The 14140-nt window shown below is 63.5% G+C and overlaps 2 protein-coding genes across 2 annotated transcripts; both read left to right on the top strand.

Annotated features, from left to right (window-relative positions):
- Window positions 1–95: 95 nt before the first annotated feature.
- Window positions 96–7794, top strand: CHLRE_08g384150v5 (uncharacterized protein). The gene is made up of 7 exons (XM_043065334.1): window positions 96–264; window positions 456–553; window positions 699–3350; window positions 3755–3862; window positions 4079–4166; window positions 4371–4486; window positions 5383–7794. The coding sequence occupies exons 2-7, from the start codon at window positions 464–466 to the stop codon at window positions 5530–5532; spliced, it is 3204 nt and encodes a 1067-aa protein (XP_042922335.1). The 5' UTR covers window positions 96–264; window positions 456–463; the 3' UTR covers window positions 5533–7794.
- Window positions 7795–9295: 1501 nt separating this feature from the next.
- On the top strand, window positions 9296–13541 carry CHLRE_08g384100v5 (uncharacterized protein). The gene is made up of 3 exons (XM_043065333.1): window positions 9296–10855; window positions 11040–11144; window positions 11348–13541. Exons 1-3 carry the CDS (start codon window positions 9332–9334, stop codon window positions 11693–11695), a joined length of 1977 nt encoding a protein of 658 aa, XP_042922334.1. The 5' UTR covers window positions 9296–9331; the 3' UTR covers window positions 11696–13541.
- The last annotated feature ends 599 nt before the right edge of the window (window positions 13542–14140 follow it).

Below are 14140 nucleotides of genomic sequence, written 5' to 3'. Positions count from 1 at the left end.
TCCGGGATGACCCGGTGCCGCGCGATGGCGGTCTCGCTCCGGCTCGGCGGACCCGACAATATCCGGGCTGAGCACCTGCCCAAACCAATTTTATGCCCAGAAACTTACTTGGCAGACGCGTTGCATTTAATCATCACAGCGTTAGTAGAAAACAAAACCAAAGCCAGCGCGACGTGGCACAACGCGTATGTGGTTTGAGTGACGTCGACATTCCAACTCATCTTGAGTATATTGCTACCAGATTGGAGCTGAGAGGCCTCGCCGGTGAGCATCACGAGCGCCCGACCGCGGCTCTTCGGCTTCATTTGCGTTTGAATGGGCTCCGGTCGCCTCGTTGCAATTCCGTCATCATCTTCAGCTTAGATAGTGCAGTTTGGATTAGCTCGGAGCTAGTTTGGACGGGTCTGGGGGGATGCGCTGAGGTAGATCTTTTCCCCTAAATTTCTCCCCCGCAGGTGGCCCAATGGAGGGCCCACCGCGTCGTGTAGGGTCTTTGAGTTTGGCGGCCACACGGGTGGACGATGTGGCGCAGCGGCTGCAGACCTCCGCCAAGGTAAGCGCAGCTTCCGCGTCCTCGCGTGCGTCGGGGCCCAGTAGACGGGCCTTCGCGAAGCGTGCGCCACGTCGACACCGCACGATCGTCACGCTCAGAGCTGTCGCCTAAAGTTTTGGCCGAACGCGCGTTCCTACCATCGCAGGCGGAGGTCTTTGAGGTGCTGAAGGCCATGGCGGGGCCGAGCGAGCTGAACGCGCTCCTGCGTTTGGAGCCCCTGGTCAACGATATTTGTTCGCAGCTTAGCGATAGCTTCAAGCAGGCCGTCAACAAACGATTGATACCGGAAGCGTGCAAACTGCTGGGCGTCTCGCGGCCGGTCGCAGCGTCCAACGCAGCATCGACGGGGACGTGGTCCGGGACCTCGCTCCTGGGCGCTGGACCGCTAGGGCTGCTCGGATCGCACCAGCAGCATGAGAACGACATTCTCGCGCTCGGATTCTCGCCGGGCACCGACCAGGGCACTGCAGCGGCGCTCGCGTCGGGGGGCCTCAGCGGCCTCGGCGCAGGCACAGGTAGCAGCGCCCCCGCCGCGCAGCCCAACGAGTCGCGCTTCTCCTTCGCCATGAACGCCGACGCATCGCAGCGCGGCGCGCAGGCCCAGCCCCAGCAGCCGGCACGGTTCGGCAACTACGGCGGCGCGTCACTTGGCGCCGGCGAGCCGCACTCGCTGCAGCAGCAGCAGCAGCAGCAGCAGCAGCAGGCGCCCGCCGCCGACCCCCTCATGTTCCTGGGCCTGGGCGACGCCGCCGCCTCCCTGTCCACCTCCAACGGCCTGGTCGGCCCCACCGAGGCCTTCCTGCTGGGCAACCAGCTCGCAGCCGCATGCGGCGGCGCGCCGCCGACCAGCAACGGCGCCGCCGCCGCCGCCTCGGCCGCCGCCGCCAGCGCCTCCCTGCGCGCCGGCTCGCTGCCCGGCCTGGGCAGCGCCTCGCTCTCGCGGACCATGGGTCAGCTGTCGCTTGGCACTGGCGCCGCCGCCACGTCACCGCCGGCGGCCGGCGGCTCCTACGCGCCGCTGGGCTCGGTGCGGCCTGGATCCTCGTTGGACCCCGGTCTGGCCACCCCGCCGCTGTCGCTCTCCGGAACCGAGCCGCTCCGCGGCCCGGGGGCCGGTGCTAGCATAGGTGGCGGCTTGCCGTCTCCACTGCACGCCACTGCCCAGCAGGTGCAACAGCAACAGCAGCAGCAGCAGGCACAGGCGCAGGCGCAGCAGCAGGCACAGCAGCAGCAGGCACAGCAGCAGCAGCAGGCGCAACAGCAGGCGCAGCAGCAGTTGGCAGCGGCCGCCGCCGCCGCTTCGGCCCCAGCGCCATTGTTCGGCGGCGCGCCTGGCCGGGGGCCGGGCCTGCAGCAGCAGCAGCCAGGCAATGGCTACGGCGGCCTGTCGGCGGGCCAGCAGCAGCTGCTGCAGCACCAGCAGCAACAACACCAGCAACACCAGCAGCAGCTTGCGGCACTGCAGCAGCAGTACGCGCAGCACCAGCAGTACATGCAGCACCAGCAGCAGGCGCAGCAACAGCAGGCACAGCAGCAGCAGGCACAGCAGCAGCTGCAGCTGCAGCTCCAGCAGCAACAGTACGGCAACCTGCAGTCACGCAGCACGGACGGCTTCGGCGGCGGTGCTGGCGGCCTGGGTGGCGGCTACGCACAGGCGCCGGACGGCTCCCGCGCCTCCCTTGATGGCCGCCTGCAGCAGCAGCAGCAGCCCCCTTCCATCTTCTCCTCGGAGCTGCAGCACCAGCTTCACCTGCAGCAGCAGCAGCAGCAGGCTGCGGCTGCGGCCGCATACCAGCTGTCCGGCCTGCTGTCGGGTGGTCATGACCTCACGCAGCAACAGCAGCAGCAGGTGGCAGGGCTCCTGCAGGGCTTGAGCGCAGCGGACGCGGGCGGAGGTGGAGGCGGCATGCCGCAGCAGTTGCTGGGCCCGGGCGTGGCTGAGAGCCTCAGCGCGTACGGCGTTGGTGGCGGAGGCTCCAGCCTTGGGCTGCCGCCGCGCGGCGCTGGCTCACCTGCCATGCTCATGTCTTCATCCCAGCAGACCCAGCAGCAGCAAAACCAGCAGCAGCAGAACCAGCAGACGCTGCTGGGCCCAGGCGTCATCGGCGGCGGCCGCTCCAGCCGCAGCGGCGCCGCCAGCACCGGCTCTGCCGCCGCGGACAGCCGTGGCAGCTCCTTCTCAGCCGCGCACCCGCACGCCGCGGCACTGCAGGCCCAGCAGCAGCAGCAGGCCCAGCAGCAGCAGGCGCAGCAGCAGCAGCAGGCGCCGGCGCATCAGGGCGCGCTGTCGAGCCGCGGCAGCGCGGGCGGCGGCACGCCGGTGCACATGCATCCCTCGCCGCCCGCCTCGGACGCCTCCGGCCCCGCCTCTTCCACCGCCTCAGGGCCCTATGTGGGCGGCGGTGGCGGCGCAGGCTCCACCGGCGGCGGCAGCGCCGGCGGCGCGCCGCTGCGGGCGGCTCCGGGCACCGGCGCTGCAGCACCGGGCGCCGGAGCGCAGCTGTCCATGGCTGCAAAGCTGCAGCAGCAGCAGCAGCAGCAGCAAGCACTCGCGGTGGCGCAGGCCAAGGCCGGCGCAGGCCGCGGCGTGGCTGTGCCGGCTCCTGCAGCGGCGTCGGCTGGCGGCGCCAAGTCGGCAGCCGGCACGCCGCCCAGCCCGGGCGGCGGCGGCATGGCGGCGGCCGCGGCGGCGGCGGCGGCCAAGCCGCCGGCGGACATGCCTGGCCGCTTCCGCTGCCTGCCGCCGGCAGTGCAGGCGCGCATCCACACCCTCACGCGCGACAACCACGTTGTGCTGGTGAGTGGGCCGAGTGAGGCAGCGGGATGTGTGGCTCTTGGTGCGGTGTACTCGAATTGTTGGGAGTTTTGTAATCTTGCATCTTTACGGTGCAACCAGCGATCTGGGTCGGGTGTGTTCGTGCCCGGTGGTGCTTGCTCAGCCCCCTTCCGTACCTCAGCGCCATCACCAACTCACCGCGCCAGTCCGCTTCCACTCCGGCCTCACCAAGCGCATCTCCTCACGCCGCTGCCTCCTCCCATCAACCTCTTCCCTTGCACCACCACACCACAACCACCACGTATCCTCCCCCGCGCCCGCGCCCATCCCTTATCGCACCTTACTGTTCCTGGCTACGCCTTCACTCCTTAAATAATCATGAATGTAACCCTACCACCCGATTCGCCCCCGCCCACCACCCGCAGCTCAAGGACTTTGACGAGAAGGTGCTGAGCAAGATGACGCTGCTGGTAGACAAGTTCGGCCCCGGCGAGTGCCTCGCCATGCTGGACCGCATTGAGGAGGTGCTCAAGGTGGGCAGATGTGTGCGATATCGTGTTTGTATATGTATACAGTGTGTTTGTTTGTGTTTGTGCATGGAGATGCATCTGCTCGCAGTCACCCACATCCCCTCCGCACTCATGCCCAAGACGCATACGGTGCCCACACCCGGAACACACACGCCCCCCCCCCCACACACACACAATTGTTGTTGTTGTTTCAACACACACACGCTCACGCCTCCACAGGGCAAGGCGGGCCGCCTGGCCAACGGGCCCGGCTACCTGGACGTGTCGGTGTCCACCCGCCTGGACGAGCTCAAGCAGCGAGCCAGCGGTGAGCGAGCAGTGAGGTGGAGGGGAGGGTAACTGGGGGGTAGGGACCAGGGACAAGCGCGTGTCAGTCGAAGGCTCGTGCCGCGGCGTCGGTCTTCGCATTTCTGAACGCTGCCGTAAGCGCTGAGCGCCACTGACGCCTCCCTCCTGGCGCCCCCAATGCCCTGACCCTGTCCGGCGCAACCCGGCTCTCCCGCCCCCACAGGCCAGGTGACGGCGCCCGAGGACTACGCGCGCTCCACGCTGCACAGCCGCATCTACGCCGAGCTGCGCGACCTCATCGGCCGCCACGGCTTCCTGCAGTGGCACCACTTTGACCAGGTGCGAGTGCGGCTGGGAGGAGGGGGGCTAGGGCACATGGGTATGACGCCGGTCTGGCCGTCTGGGGAGGGGCAAAAACGTGTCCACACGTGTTTCTCCGCGCATGCACAGAATTGGCCTCCCTCTTTTAAGAATTACCTTATATGACATGTAAGGATGCTAAAGTTTGACTCCCATCGCGTTTTGCGACGGTGGCTGTCGGCACATTTCGCGAGGCACGCTTACGCCAGAGTCGCGTTGTACAGCCCCGGACCCTCCAAATAGCCTTATCAAGTATACATTAATCGACGGCGATCTAACTTGACGTCAAGTTAGGCTGTCTGTGCGAGCTTGTAGAGCATGTTGACCGCGACATCACCTAATCGGTCGCAAACAAGATATTTCGGGTGTACATAGTGTATACATGGTATATATTAAACACCTGCAGCTACTTGGGAGGTTGGCCCGACGACCGTGTCGGACCGTGCCAAGCAGGGCAGAACGCACCCCCCGGACGCCAAGCGACGTAGCACTTGCACTAGCTGCTGTACCAAAAAAACCCACGTGGGCAGATTGGATATTGATGCATATGTTGCCGGGAGTACAAGCTTGTACCGCGGTGCATGCGCATGTTGTAGCCCCTGCCGTTTGACCCCTCTCCCAGACTGGCGTCATACCCGTGTGGGGCTGGGGGTTGGGTGGTATTGTATGTGCCTGTTATGGTCAGCCTAGAGTCCTTCAGCCACACGCAACACGGCACGCGCAGGGCCAGCGACGCATGCACCCTGACCTCTTGACCTCTCCGCCTCTGATGCCGTACCCATGCCATGAGCCTCGCGTCCTTTGCTTGCATAACCTACCGTACCCCTGCCTAACCCTACCCCACCCCTGAATGTAATTCCACCCCCCCCCCCCAGGGCATCATCAACATGCTGAAGAAGATGCCCAACGCCACCGCACTGGAGCGGCTGAACGAGCTGGCCTACCACAGCTTCAAGAACGTGGAGAACCCCAAGTCCTGCATCGTCTCCATCTTCACCACCAAGCCCAAGTACGTCAATGCTTGAGGGCCGCGGGCGGCGCAGAGGGGCGGCGGCGGCGGAGAACGGCCGCACGCCAGCACGCTCGTGGCGACGGCCGGTGCCGAACCAGGAGGAGGAGAGAGAAGGGAGGAGGAGGGGCAAGGGAGGAGACGACCAGTCGCATCGGAGCCATGGAGATTCGGCGCGGTGAGGTGTGGGGAGTGAGGGATGAGGAGCGGCGGCGGCTGCGAGAGCGGCACGGCCGGAGGAGGAGGGGCGGCCGCAGGTGGCTAGCCGCTGGGCTGCGGGTGCAACTGGGTGTTGACCCGTAACCGTTGGAGGATGAGAGACCTCATGTGGAGCTGGAGGAGGACATGAGGAGGGGGAGGAGGAGGAGCAGGACCAAGCGTCGTGGTCATTTCGTACCAGGCTGCTGTGCTGCACAGCAGCAGCTGGGCATCGGATGGCGAGCCCCGAACGGCAGGGCCCATTTTATCATCGTTGCTTTGTACCGATGCATGGTGCATGCGACTCAGCATAGCTAGCCCGGCTGCCATAAGTAAATAAAAAAAGCATGTGTGGATTGTCAGGCAGTCAAGTAGGCGGACCGCATCACGGGAGTATGTTGCTCGCGCCGGCGCGGCGCACGGCTGTTGCCTGGAGTCGGTGCGTGCGTGAGGCGGCCCGCGGTGCAGCATGCAGGCAGGTAGCAGGCGCTGCTGGCTGATGGAGGCAGAGGGAGAAGCGCCAGGCAGGCATTGTGAGTGGTTGGGAACTTGTGGTGGAAGATGTGGTGAGTTGCGCGTGACCCGGATAGGGCAGCGGTGGCTGAGGAGGCAGCGGCAAGCACACAAACTGATGAGCTGAGCTAGTCGGAGAAACTGCTTCATGGTGATGGCACATGCTGACGACGATGTTTCTGCTGCTAGTCCTTGCACTTGCCTTGTGCTTGCTGGCTGGTTTTGCGAGCCTTGGGCTTGCGGTTGGACGCGGCTCCGCGGCGCCCATGCGACAGATGGGGCAACGCGACAGATGGCGATGGTGTGTGTGTGTGTGTGTGTGTGTGTGTGGTGTGTGTGGTGTGCGGACCTCGCGTCAGGGCGGCCCCTGTACCATATATGCTCTGAGTCCTTGCTTTGTTTCGGAATAGGAACATGCCTGGCGTGCCACGCCCCAGGCATTGCTCTAGGCAGGCAGCAACACGCCGCATGGCTGGTGCTGAGAGCGAAAGGGGTCCTTTGCTTCTTTCCTTTCTTCTTATAATGCATTGCCGTACGCATGTGGTGCTGGGTGTTCGGCAACTTGTGCCGCGCTGACCGCATCTTGTTAGTTGTTGAGGTCGAGGTGTGTGGGTTTGTAGGACAGCAGCAGGGCGTGGGTGCTTCGGCATGCGAGTGGGTGTGCCGGCATTGCGTTGCTTGATGGCATCACGCCTGCGGGCGCTGGAGAGAATACAGGCGCGCCTGGGTGCACTGAGTAGCTCGCAGGCACCGCGCCACGTCGCCGCAAGATCAGCGTAAGCGAGTGGTTTCAATCCTCTGGGTGTTTGTTTGGCTGTGGGCTCGTGGAGAGTCCCAATACAGTTTTGACTCGCGACATTGCACACATGGAGGTGTTAAATTCTGGCAGTGGTGGAGGCGGGCGGGCCAAAACCCGCAACAAATGCGACAAAAGAATTAGGAGCTAGTCCTCTACTTGCCGTACTGCAATTCTTCATGTCTTTTGATGGCGCTTTGCCACGTAATGTCTTTTGGGCCTGTTGGCGGTGGAGTGGGGGTTGTGCTACAGCATGCTGTGCAGCTGACTGCCATGCGAAGTGGCGGTGGGGCCCTGTGAGTGCGGCCGAGCGAGTGAGTGGGGATTGGGATGGCGCGCACAGGAGCGCAGGAAGGTGCGCGGTGCGGGCGAGTGGAGTAGATTCGGCATTCTGGCACGCTGTTGTGGTATGTTGGACTGCAAGCTCGCTGTTCGCGCACACCCTCCAGTAAAGTCAGGGCGGCGCCATAACACGTGGTGGTGGTGCCGGCCCTGCAGGTGCTGATGAGCACGCTTGGTACCGGTAGATTAAGGGCCCTACTTGCTGGGCAGGCCTGAGATTGGTTGGTGCACCGTGTTTTGTGGTTCAGTAGTAAGGTCTGTGAGTTGCTCTGAGGGGCATATGCCGTACTTGACGACCCCATTGGGCATGCCACGTAGGTGTGGCGCGTTTGCATACGTGTTTGTGTGGGGGGCGCCCCGCCTGGTCCCGAGATGCGAGGAGCACAAATTCTTTTGGGAGGTCTCCTACTACTGTAATCATAACGCCAATGCCGTACAGCCGCGTGCAGGGGGGGCCAAGCTGAATGCACAGCTGCGCACACAAGGGGGTGTAGGAAACAAAGTGCCAGACCCCATGCCCCGAAGTCCCCTGGGCCCTTAGGGGACGACCGCCCCCCCCCCCACACGGACAAAACCCTTCCCCCCCCCTGCCCCACGCCTGGCACGCCGCCGACCCAACTGCAGTGCCCTCCCGCCCGACTGGCCTTCATGCCAACCTCCCGACTGGCCTTCGCCCCCAACCTTCCGACTGGCCTTCGCCCCCCGCCTTCTCAAAACGCTCGGGGGGCTTAGCCCAAAAAACGCCTTTATGAACGCCAGTAGGTCAGCGTGTTGCCAGGGCGTGTGGCGGGAGGTGAAGGGAGCGTTTGAGAGAAGGTTCATGTAATCGTCACAGTGGTTTCCACTAAGCCAGTGGGAGGTACCATTCCACTGATCTAGTGGGAAATTTGTTTTCTGTAGCAGAGGCCGTAGTGTTAAAAATTATTTTGTAAGATCGCAGTGGAAAGACAATCGATAGCGATGGCGCCAGCGAAATCGCCACGACCCTGCTCGCCACCTGGGCCTGCCGGTTGCCTCGCCCAGGGGCACCCCTGGCCTCCCCCCCCCCACCCCCCCGCCACCCCGTTCCCGCGCGACTTCAATTCTCCTTTCCATCAGCCTCTAACGACTTCCCAGATTCTGCGCATGTCAACGTGGCTGTTCTCCGCTTAGTAAGCGTACATATCTTTGGAATGCAACAGGGGGTGCAAATTTCCCACTAGATCAGTGGAATGGTACCTCCCACTGGCTTAGTGGAAACCACTGTGACGATGAGCTGCAAGGTTGAGAGAAGTCGTTTTAGGCAGGGATGGGGGCGGAATGGTGGAGCCCCAAATGCGTGCGGAATGCCCCAAGGATTAACGCACGCACAGCTGGCGAAAATAATATCGCATCCGCCTTGAGAACCTTTCGCATGGTTTTCGCCGGTCCATTGACGCGTCCATCGGCGGTATTTCCTTCCCATTCTGCTTCACCGGCATGCTTGGAACGCTCGTAGTATCCCTTAATGGGCATTCAAGCAGCTGGAGGACGCGCACCGGTGTTCTGCGTCGGGAAATTGCCAAGCATGTGGGGACATGCCGCGCGGGACAACCAGCGGTGTTGTCGCCCCATTCAACTCTTTTAGCAGTCTTTGTCGCCCAAAGTGCCTTATGACCAGGTGTGGTGGCCAGATTTCGGCCAGACAGGCCCAGAAGTAGCCACAGAAGGGCCATTTTGGCGGTTTTGGGGCGGTGACCGCACCATTTCCGCATGGATTTTCGCACAGTTCCGCCGATGTGCGAAAGCAAGGGTCTAGGCGAAAAGCGTGCGAAAACACATGCGAAAAGACCCTGCGGAATGTGCGGACTTCCGCCCCCAGTTTTAGGGTTGGGTCGAATGGGGTTCATGCATGATGGGCGGTCTCGCTGACTGGCTGACATTGCTCGACACGACATCGTTTGTTCAACGTCTCTATTGAGTGCGACCAAGGGTAGCACAGTCAATAATGAACGTCGATAATCTCTTTCACCGTCTCACCCCTGACCTGATCAAACGCATAGCTAGCTGCATGCATCCCAACTATGTGTCGACTGGCTTCAAACTCGTGTGCAAAGAGGTCGCTGCCGCGTTGCGGGAGCGATATCACCGCATCCAGCTGCGTGGCGAGCCGCGCACGCTCAAGCGATTTGATTCGAGTGATATTTCGATTGCGATAGCGGCTCATCCCTGGCCCGGAGCTGCCTTCGTGGCGCACTGGGGCCGCCCCGAGCCTTGGCGCGCTCTGTCCCGCTGGCAGCGCCGCCAGCTGCTGTGCCTGGCCGCGTCCAGCCACCACCCGCCCAGCCTGGACGCGGCCCTGGCGCATTGCGGGACGCTTATCGAAGCAGACGCGCTTGTGTCCGCAATCACTGCGGGCGACCTGGCAGCTTGCCGGCGGCTGTTTGAGACGGAGAGCTGCGACTGGGACGCCAAGCGGGTTCCGGAAGCGGCTGGTCATTCCGGCAGTCTGCCCGTGTGCGAGTGGCTGGTGGACAGAGTCCCAGGGCGTGAGCTCAACTTGCCCAACTTCCTTCTTCCGGCAGCATGCTACGCCGGTCATGAGCATGTGGTGGAGTGGGCGCTGCAGCGTGCGAATGATGACCGGGGCTGGTCTTGCGACTGGCTGGCGGCCGCTGCGGCAGGCGGCCAGGTGCAGCTGCTGCAGAGGCTGGCGGCTCGCTTTCCTGTGGAACCGGAGGCGCCTGGGAAGGGGACCTACGTGCTGGACGCCGTCGCGCTCGGCTGCCCGCTGGCGGTGCTGCAGCAGTACTACGAACCGTTAGGCGGATTGCTGTTGGAGGAAGCTGTGCAGGATAAGCAGGTCCTCCTGCTCAGTGCCGCGGCCAGCCCCACGCCCGACTGGGCCGACAAGTGCGAATGGCTGTGTCAGCAGTGGGGTGGTGCTGTCGGAGCGCACGTTTCTAATTCCAACAGCCGCGAAGAACGGTTTGCTGGCCTCATGCCGCGGCCGGACTTTCCGCAGCGGCTGCAGCTGCTGGCGTCTCGCGGCCTGGGGAACCTGGTTAGAGACTTGGCACCAAAGGCGGCCGGCGCCATCGGCAGCATTGCGGCGGTGGAGTTCTGCCTCGACCAGCTGCCGGCGCTGCTGGCACGACACACGGTGGCGGCGGCTGGCGGTGGGCTGGCAGCGGCAGGCGGTGATGGTGGCGCACAGCGGCCGGTGGAGGAGCAAGCAGTGATGCAGGTCATTGCAATGGGAGCAGCTGGGCGCGGCCACGTCCCCGTGCTACGGCTGCTGCGGGAGCGGGGCCTCGAGGTTGGGGCTGACACCCTTTTGCGAACGCTAAAAAGTTGGGCCCGGCTCTTGCCTGGGGGCCGCGAGCGCTTTACATCTCTGCGCTACCTGCTTATGGAGGAGCCCGGCGCCATGGCGCAGGGCGGTGGTGCCGAGCAGTGCTGGTCGTCTGTGTTTCGGCGCGCGGCGGTCATTGGCGCTGACCTGCCGCTGCTGCAGCACCTGCACCAGCAGGTGTGTAGTGAGGGGGAGGTGCAGGTTGTGGGGCTGATGCAGGCAACCAGCACCCATTCAACAAAAGCATGTGTCACACGTGTGTGTGTGTGTGTGTGTGTGTGTGTGTGTGTGTGTGTGTGTGTGTGCACTGCGCATGTGACTCTTTCGCGCTCGTTTGCCTCATCCTTGTCACATGCCGCAGCGCGGCGCGGCCATCGACCTGGCGGCGGTGGCGGAGGGCGGCAGCGAGGAGGCGCTGGAGTGGGCGGTGGCGGCGCTGGCGGCAGCTGAGGGGCAGGCGCCGAAGGTGGGTGGATAGGCGTCGGCACTTGGCAGGGGCAAGAGGTGCACGTTTACATATGCCAGGTGGCTGGCTCGACTGCTGCTGGCCTCACTCCTTCCAGGCGTGGCGCCCAAGCACCGGGCCTCGGACTCGCTGTTTCGATTCGGTCGCACTTGCCTACCCGTGTCTGCATGCAAGCTGCCCATTCGCGCATTGCCCCGCTGCAGCCGCTGCCCTTGAGCGCGTTTTATTCCGTGTTGAAAAGCGGTAATTGGGCGGCGGCGGACTGGCTGATGCGCCGCGGCCTTGTGGCGGCGCCCAGGCACCGGATGCTGGAGAACCTCCTGCTCGAGAGTGCCTGTGTAACGGTAGCCGAGCTGCTGTGGGTTATGGGCTCGGCCAGTGGCCAGGAGCAGGCGCCACAGGTGCGCTTGAAGGCTGAGCTGCATGCGGCCCTGGTGCAGCTGGGGACCTGGTACAAGTCAGGCTGGGACGTCCCCGGCCGCAAGCAGTCGCTGTTGGGGCTGATTGGCTCCGCTGCTGAGGCGCTGGGCGGGGCCGCCGGGGGCTCCTAGTTGGTAGGTTGTGGGCCGAGGAACCGGGGACGGGGTGGAGCGCTGCCATGGATGGCGGCGGCAGTGGCCGCCGGCGGCGGTGATGGTCGCGGCGGTAGCAGTAGCAGTAGCAGGGGTGAAGGCAGAGGGAGTGTGAGCGGTCGAGACAGAAGGTATGAGCCATGCCACAGAGCGGCTAGGAGAGGCGGCGGTGGCAGCGACTGCGGTGCCGGCAGTAGCAGTGGCGGCGAGTGCGGTCTACACCTCAGGCACGAGCACAGCCACAGCCGCGGCCACAGCCACGGCCGCTGGACGGGCCTGGGACGTCGGCGGGGACAGGTAGACAACGCGGCTTCATCAGTTGCAGCGGAGGCGGCCTCACAGTGCCTGTCGCGGAGGGTGGGCCGCAGAGAACGGAGGCGTGGAGGAGGCGGCGGCACAGGGGCGGCCACAGCCGCGGCGGCGTTCCTGTTCTTTCGTCACAAGCCGCCGCAACAGCAGCAGCAAGGGCAGGGGCACGGGGAACAGGGGCAGGGGCAGCAGTAGTAGCAGTAGCAAGGGCGGCACTGCAGCAGTGAGGCTGGGCGGCTTGGAGCTGGTGATGAAGGGCGCGTGGGCGCTGCATGCAGGCGCTGTGCAGGTTTGAGTGTCACCGCTGTGTGTCGCCACATATGAAGGACTCATCAGGCTCGTACGCCTGCGGGGGTTACATTCATGATTATTTAAGAAGTGGGGGGGGCCTGGAGCTTCCGGCGTGTGTTTGGGTGTGTTGTATTGGTGGCAATTCGCTTGTTGTAGCGCGCTGGTTTTCAGTTTGCACGACGGTGGGTCGGGTATGTTGAATGCGCCGAGGTGTGCCAAGATTGGCTGGCCAACTTGTTTCTTCATGTTTCTTTGCAGCGCTCGTATCTTCCTTCGTTCGGAACGAAACTTGCCCAAAAAGGCCTCTGGCGGACGAAATTTTTTTGATCTTGACTTGGAATTTCGGCGCATACGCACGGGATCTTGGGGGGTCTTTCGGCAAACAGACGAAGACATTTTTGGGATTTCGGCCACTTTTGGCCAAGGACAGGGGGTTCCAGCGGCTACTCCACGGCCGAAACCTGCGTGGCATATGGTAAGAAGGCTCAAAGGGCTGTATCTATGGGTGTTGACGGCGGGAGACAGGGGTTCCCCTGGCGGGAGAGTGAGGTTGGGTCGGCGGGAAGCAGGGGAGGAGTGGGCGTATCGTGTCGGTGTCGACATAGTGCGGGTTGGGGGCGGAGCCCCCGGAAAAATTTTGGGGGTGAACGAAGCGGCGGCAGCCTGTTTCGTCAACTAAACGAAGCCATTTTAAGGAATTCGGCCACTGACGCCGCCCCTGCCTTCGTAAGATACGAGCGCTGTTTCTTTGTCAGTGTCTTCATGACTTGTTCCTAGATTGCTGGTCAGGAATGCTGGGCGTTGCGCAAAGCTCTAGTTGGACACGTGTAGTAGCGACATTGTGTGCTCTGCGGCTGGTGCAAACAAGGGCTCAGACAAGGCAAAGTGAACACGTGCCCTGGCCGTCGTTGAATCCGTCCTGCCATGCGCCATTGTGCCTTGTCTCTCAGCACTGCGAGCACTGCCTAGCACCGCCGTGCGCCGTGCGGGAGGCCTAGTGGTCTACAGACTACCTTGTGCAGCAGGAGTTCCAGGCCTGTCTTCCTCGTGAGGTCGTCCTCGTGGAGAGCGCCAGGCAAGGGGGGCTGCCGGATGTCTCTTAGCGAAGTGTTTGCTAGTGAATGCGAATGCAAGACGCCGTCGCGAGCTCCAGGCTAGCAATAAACATCACGAAACAAGTTAGTGTCAGCGGCAATGCGGTTACTTGTTACCTTCGAGACGAGACACCGGTGCGCGCTCCACGCTGCTCCGCATTCGGCACGCCAAACGGAGTCCGAGTGTCGTGGAGACTGCTGCCGCTTGCAGGGGCGGACGTGTTCCAGCTCGCAACTGGGCTGCTGCCATTCGCCGCGACAACGCGTAACCCACAAAATGCACCCACCTGGAACGAAGCCAGGTCTCTCTCCCACTTCGCTCTGCTGGGGAGTAGGTTCCGGCGGCCCTCATCTTGACGGGCACCGCGCATCGGACCGGGTCCGCGGCTGATGGGGGGGAGGGGGGCCGTGTGACGACCCGATTGATTGCCTCGCACATCTCACCACGTGTCCCATTGCACTCTGCAGAGTTTTACGCGTCTGTTAGGGTACTGCGGACTTGCCACCCGCCCGGCCGCCCGGCAGCGGACGTCAGTTTGTGTGCCCAGGTCACCAGGTCTGCCCCATACCCAGGGGTCGTATCTTGTTTCTGGGGTGATGTCTGGCTCCAGACAACAACGGCCAGGTGGCCGCCGTCTTTTGTCTGGGCACAACAGGGGGGGGTAGGAACAAACTTTTTTGACCCCATGCCACAAAACCTCCCGGACCCCCCGACCGACCGACCGACCGA

Source organism: Chlamydomonas reinhardtii, chromosome 8 (genome assembly GCF_000002595.2).
Source record: "Chlamydomonas reinhardtii strain CC-503 cw92 mt+ chromosome 8, whole genome shotgun sequence".
Taxonomy (NCBI): Eukaryota; Viridiplantae; Chlorophyta; class Chlorophyceae; order Chlamydomonadales; family Chlamydomonadaceae; genus Chlamydomonas; species Chlamydomonas reinhardtii.
This window is presented reverse-complemented; position numbering and strand designations above follow the sequence as displayed.

Coding starts and splice junctions, on each gene's coding strand:
- CHLRE_08g384150v5 (XM_043065334.1), top strand. CDS start 464: ATGGAGGGCCCACCGCGTCGTGTAGGGTCTTTGAGTTTGGCGGCCACA. Junction 554..698: donor GGCTGCAGACCTCCGCCAAG/GTAAGCGCAGCT, acceptor CTACCATCGCAG/GCGGAGGTCTTTGAGGTGCT. Junction 4,487..5,382: donor AGTGGCACCACTTTGACCAG/GTGCGAGTGCGG, acceptor CCCCCCCCCCAG/GGCATCATCAACATGCTGAA.
- CHLRE_08g384100v5 (XM_043065333.1), top strand. CDS start 9,332: ATGAACGTCGATAATCTCTTTCACCGTCTCACCCCTGACCTGATCAAA. Junction 10,856..11,039: donor TGCAGCACCTGCACCAGCAG/GTGTGTAGTGAG, acceptor CACATGCCGCAG/CGCGGCGCGGCCATCGACCT. Junction 11,145..11,347: donor CTGAGGGGCAGGCGCCGAAG/GTGGGTGGATAG, acceptor GCCCCGCTGCAG/CCGCTGCCCTTGAGCGCGTT.